Here is a 6,662-nt window from a genome sequence, read left to right as displayed (position 1 = left end):
AACATTTTTGTTTATTATTTTCTAAATTAATAAAAATAATTTTAATTTTATTATATATTTTTCAAAAAACATTAATCTGAAAATTTTAATATATATATTTATATATATATATATATATTAATTTACTCTATAATTTAATTTCTCAAGGAAAAAAATAATATTTAAATAAAGTTTAAAAGGAAAAATGTATAGATTTTAGGATTCATTTTTTAAATTTTAAAAAATAAACAATTCATTTTTTTCTTTTTTCCTTTTTTTAGTATTTTGGTTTATTCTTAATAAGATAAACCAAAATATTAAATCTTGACCATCCGATCCAAACCCATCTTAGAAAAATCAATAATTATGTCTGATGAATTAGCTATTTTTTCAATCCAAATTTTCAATACAAAATCTTTATCTATACCCATCTTTTAGAAAATTTGATGGTTTTACTTTCACCTGTTTCTTTAATTTTTTTTTTCATTATTGAATTTATTTATTTTATTTATCCAATGAAAAAGTTCATTCATATTCCCTCTCATTTGATACTTTTCAGAAAATATTGTCCCCAGTTCTCATAATAATAATTATTATTATATGATTTTCATTTACGATTGAATTACTTTCTGAATTTGTCTTTTTTCTATCTTTCTAATTAATATCGAAATTGGTGTGATTTATTTGTGATTAGTTTTGCAAGAATAATTAACATTGTGTTGTTTGTCTAATGTAATGATTTTGATATATAAACAGAAATCCTGTATCTGAATTTAATTCCATCCATGAGATTCAGTTCCAAGAAGTGTTGGGTCGTTCAGATGGATTACCTAATCCTGTAGGAGAATTTCATGTGCAAACTCAATCTCAACATCTGCAACAGGTTTTTATATTACTAATTTTCTTTTCTATTTTCTATTTCATAAAACTATTTTTAATTCAACTATAATATATTATTTTCTATTTTTTTTTCTTTATAACATTTTTTTCTTAATGTTGATCAGACTGATCTGCAAGGATTACCCAACTTTCCTCCTAATTATTCATTTGAAATAGGAGAGTCATCATCAGCCAGGAATGCTAGGGTTGAGTCCTCCATAGATCTCAACACTCAACAGGTCCTTTTTTTTTCCCACTATTTTTTTTATTCATTTAAATATATTTTTTATCTAAATTTAGATTATTTATTGAATTTTTTTTATGATGTTTTTAGATTAATATTTAAAACATATTAAAATTAGTGTATTTTAAAGATATAGTAGAGTAATAACATAAAAAAATCTCTAACGGATAAATATGTAAGGTTAGTGTGTGAGATAAAAATAAAGTATTAATATAATAAGATTGAAAATTAACAAGATGCTTAGAACTGATGTTGTATTAAAAATAAGTAGAAAAAATATTCATAAATTTTCATATATATAATCATAAATGAACTTCAATCAATGATTCATTAATTCAACTAATGAATAATTAATTAAATAAGTTGATGAATGCATTATCTTTACATAGTCTAAAATTTGTATTTATTTTTAGAAAATAATTAATACATTTATATTTAAAACAATCATTCAATATCTATATTACAATAATATAATAAATAAAATTAAATAATTTATAAGTTAAATGAACTTATGTATACACACACACACACAGATATATATATATATATATATATATATATATATATATAATTTTTTCAAACTCAATCCGGCCCGAAACCGTGGTGAGCCAGGTTGGTCCACGGGTTGTGACCTATTTTGACAATTCTAAGTAGGAACATAAGCTCCAACTGAGGTTTAAAAGAAATGACTGATTTAGAGGGCTTAAGAAAACGATAGTTCGTCTTATAACCTTGTTATTGACTATATGGTGGGGACCAATTAATCTTATCGGAATCTTGGACGTAAATATGCAAAATTAAAAAGAAATGTCAATTAAATCAAAATACTTAAACTATTGGTCATTTTAGTTTCTAAAATGCAAAATTTATTATTATTATTATTCCTATTTTTTATGACTTATTCTTACTATATATGTTCCTCAATGAAATAACTAGATGGGAGAATTAACAAATTCAAAGACTACAATTTTCAGTTTAATTAAGAACTAAAAATTTTAGTATTCAAAAGATAACAAAGTTAGGCGTTGAAGATAAAGATGATCAATGGTGAAAAATGAAGTCATGATGATAATTTGTAACTAGCGACCGTTTTATAATGATTATTACATTACATGTTCAAAATCAACAGGTAAGCAAACTTGAGTTGTCTTCAAATACAGCAAGCTAAACAAGTTTTAGTGTCAGTTTCTATGTTTTTGATGGTGTAACAAGAAAACAAAAATAATTTTGTAAAAATAATTTTTTAAAATATATGAACTAATTATTTTTAAGCAGAGACAATTTTTAGTTATTTTTTAAGTAGAAAAATTATTCTTAACAAATAAAAATTTGTTTTTATTTATATATTAAAGAATAAAGTTATGTAATTAAATAATAATAATAATAATAATAATAATAAATATATATTTTTTATATGATAATGTTAATGATAAAAATTAATACTTAACTTCAACTTTGGGCTATAAAAGGTATAGACACACACAAAAACAAATACAAAGACATCTTCCTCCTCTTTTCCTCTTTCTCTTGTTTTAGCAGTGGTAGAATGGCAAGAGGGTATGTCACTTTCTTCCTTCTAAATCATTTATATGATTACAAATATTGTAACTCTATTTTCTTTATTACTTAGTAGATAGATCTGGGCATTCTGCAGGATTCAAGTTAAAAATTGTTACAAATCCCCAATTTTAAAACTAATTTTTCATTCCTAAGGAAAATTTATTTGCTATGACAAATGTTTCTCTTTCAAATTTAAATTTATGTTTTGCATTTTTTTAGAAGATCTTTTCCATGTGAATAGATATGTTTTATATGTCAAGTGTTATTAAATATATATATTTATATATATTTTGTGATGAAAGGTTAAATTTTCCTCTCTTTGAACCAAGTATTTCTCCATTCACAACATTGTTTAAGATTTTTTTTTTATTATCTATTAATTTGTTAGTTATTCTTATATAAAAGAAGAGTTTTGATCTAATACAATTTATGTCTTTTAAGTTTTCAATTTTTTTTAGAAAATTGGATATGATGAAAGATTTTATTAAAATTTTAATATATTAATTATCAAATTGTATTAAAGATGACAAAACGAGTCTGAATTGGTAAATTAATTTTGAATCTATTCAAATACGATACATGAATCGGATTAGGTATTTGAATTTTAACCTAGATGAGTCGAATTAGGTATTTGAATTTTAACCTAGATGAATCGGATTAGGTATTTGAATTTTNGTCTTCATCAGCAAGGAATGTTAGGGTATGTTATCATATATATATATATATATATATATATATATATATATATATATATATATATATATATATATATATACACACACACATATATATATATATATTAATACGTATATCTATATTAATATACATAATAAGTGATTGTTTTTAATGGTGGGTTTATTTGAATATAGATGAGAAGGAACATTGAACAGTCTCTAATGGAATCAGTGTATCCAACTAGTCCAGTCACTGCAAACCCTACTCCTCCACCACAAGTCACTGGAAACTCTTCTCCGTCACAGTAAGTTTAATTCTCAACTGCAGCATCAACTTTACATGCTTTGATAAACATAGACAAAAACATAAGTATGATTTATGTTTGAGATTTTGTCTGTTCTATGTAGGATTTTCACAAACTCAGCTTATGATCCATCATTTGAAATGCGTGGATTACCTTTGGATCCTCATCTGAGATTGTTTTTCTTTAACAATAACCCTGAGCAAGCAGCTGCGTGGTAATTTCCATTCTATATTCTATTATATTAACACATCAATATATGCATGCATGCATGTCTGAGGTTTTTTTAACTATGTTTATCATCTCATGAATGTAGCAATAGGAACACACTTTATGATCCATCTTTTGAAGAGCGTGGATTACCTCTGGATCCACACTTGAGATGTTTTGCCCTGGAATTAGCAAAAAAGAATGGTGGTGAGTTTATTTATTTATTTATTTTTTAATGTATCTCCTATTTTATTATCACTCATGTTTTAGATTATTTTTGTTTTAGAAATCCTTAATTGTTTGATTTATGTGCTTATGTGTATATATTCTTGGTGTTTCAGGTGATGGCGATAAGCTGGATTTGAACTGATGGCAATGAATTCACATTGGCTGGGAGCATGGATTCATATTTGTGCTTTTTAGTCATGAAAACTTAGACAATATATTATGGTATTTTTAAGATTTCAATAAGCCTTTCAGACATCTTACTCATAAAGGCATTTAGATGTTTTTCTTTATTATTTAAGTTTCTGGATTGGTTTTATATGGTTGGTTTTGCTTTTGAACCTTTTATATGCTTTATTAAATAAATATATACATTGATAAATGATACCTTATTCTTCGTATTATTCATTAAATCAAATTCTATTGGTAAATGTTTCATGATTCCATTTGGAAACTTTGATAAGTTCAAATGTTGTAAAACCAATACTTTACTAAGGATAGTTTTTTAAAAAAAGTCTACATAAGAAAAGTTTTAATGCAAATCAGAGTAACTTTAATTTGTAACATTAATTATTTTTTTATAGTAACTTCTTTTTTTAAAAGCATTCTGTGTTGACTCAATTTTTATTAAACGTTATTTTGAAAGTTAGTATAACTTAATATATATATATATATATATATATATATATATATATATATATATATATATATATTTATTTATTAGTTTGAAATAAAAGAATAATTATCACACCTTTTTTAAGTCTGACGTTTATCTCTCTTACAAAAATTTCTTGGTCTGTGATAAACACTTATGTTACTTTTGGTTTTAAAGTGGTTTATGTAGTATTTTGAATGTTCAAATAAAGTATTTTATATAGCGGATTAGGAACTTAAAGAATTATCAGGGGTGCAATTTTTTTTTTTTTTAAATCAGAATATTGAGACCTGATAATTTATTGTGGAGGAAAAATATATTTGACCTGGAAATTTATTTTTATCAAAATTAATTTGTAAGAGAGTAAAAATGTTTAATTAGTAGTTGCATTAATAATGCAACATGCATATGATAAAAAAATTATTATTCTAATTAACAAAGATACATAAAATTGTTAATGCTTTTAAGATATATGTAAATAGAAGATAAACTTAAAACCCATTTAATGTTTTCTGAAAAACATTCAATATTTTTCTTTTCATTTAACAAGTAGTTTAATTATTTACTGTTTTATTAATTTGTGCATTTATGATTTATATTATTTAATGTATTTTTATGCAAAATTATTAAATGTTTGTAAAAATAAATTATTTTAATTTATTAAATAAAAAAAATATTAAATGATTTTGGCATGCAGTTAAAAGGTATTAAGTATACATGCAATTAATATTGAATTTCATAAATGGTGGATGTTTGGTTATTTTTAATGTATGAAGAATTTTTTTTATAGTTCTAGAAAAAAATGTTTATTGCACAATTTTGTAATATGATAATTAATTTCAAAATTCTTTTTCAAGCATTGCTGTTTATATATTCTTGTTTTAATCATGGCTTGAAGCTTTTTATTTGTAGAAGAAGACCTGAACAAGAACTCTTGTAAGAAGTTACTCAAATTATTTTTTATTAAAAATCACTAAATTAATTTTTAAAATAAAAAATGTACTTTGATTAATTTAATATAAATTTAATTATATATGTCACAATATGACTTCAATTATTTTTTAAAATTTAAATAAAACAAAGTCATATCAACTACACCACTTCAACTATTTTTTTAAGTTATATAATTATGTACAACACTTCAACATTTATAAAATAATAAAAAGCCCTTTGAAAAAAGTTAAGTCATATAATTGCACAAGACTTCAATATTAAAAAAAAAAAATAATGTTATTATGCATGATTTTCCTAAAACATTTAAAAATATTATATAACTTATTTATCATAAAGTATTGTTTTCAAGCACAAATTGTTTATTTCCATAGTTTTCTTAAACATACATATAATATTTCTTTTTTGCTGTTCCATTTTTCATTTTTAAACATGATACTTTTAATTTTATTTATTTATTTTAGTTTCCTCAGATGTTTCTATTTCAATCATGTTGGTTTTTTTTTTTATTTTACAATATTAATTCCATCGATTTAATGATAATGATAAATTAAGAGATATTGAATCATATAAGTATTTCTTAGTTGAATAAAAATATTGTTACAATACAAAATCATATCAAAATTATTTATTCATGTATATATTAAAATACTTTTATCAAACACTAATTAAGATTTACATAATGAGGGCTAAACAAAGAAAATAATACCTTAATTCTAATTAGTTATTTTATATTATAAGTATTAATGTTAAAGATTAAAAACATAAAAAGTTATAAAAAATTTTGACAATCCAAAGTTTTTTTTTAAGGGATTAAAAACAAAATTATAATAAAGACTAACAATAATTAACAACTAAAATAAATAAAATATTGGGAGAGTTAGTTTAGTAAAAAAAAACCATTATTAGCTTCTATAACATGGTAATTTAAGAATTATATCTCTATTTAAAAACTGACCACATTTATTTTCTGAACATTGTTT

At 22.6% G+C, this 6,662-nt stretch overlaps 1 protein-coding gene across 1 annotated transcript; it reads left to right on the top strand.

Annotated features, from left to right (window-relative positions):
* Window positions 1-3,538: 3,538 nt before the first annotated feature.
* On the top strand, window positions 3,539-4,316 carry LOC111241464. Its single transcript, XM_022779534.1, has 4 exons — window positions 3,539-3,641; window positions 3,745-3,855; window positions 3,955-4,055; window positions 4,190-4,316. Exons 1-4 carry the CDS (start codon window positions 3,559-3,561, stop codon window positions 4,216-4,218), a joined length of 324 nt encoding a protein of 107 aa, XP_022635255.1. The 5' UTR covers window positions 3,539-3,558; the 3' UTR covers window positions 4,219-4,316.
* Window positions 4,317-6,662: the final 2,346 nt, after the last annotated feature.

This window comes from Vigna radiata, chromosome 4 (assembly GCF_000741045.1).
Source record: "Vigna radiata var. radiata cultivar VC1973A chromosome 4, Vradiata_ver6, whole genome shotgun sequence".
Classification (NCBI taxonomy): Eukaryota; Viridiplantae; Streptophyta; class Magnoliopsida; order Fabales; family Fabaceae; genus Vigna; species Vigna radiata.
Note: the sequence above shows the minus strand (reverse complement) of the source record. Positions and strands in the feature narration are given on the sequence as shown.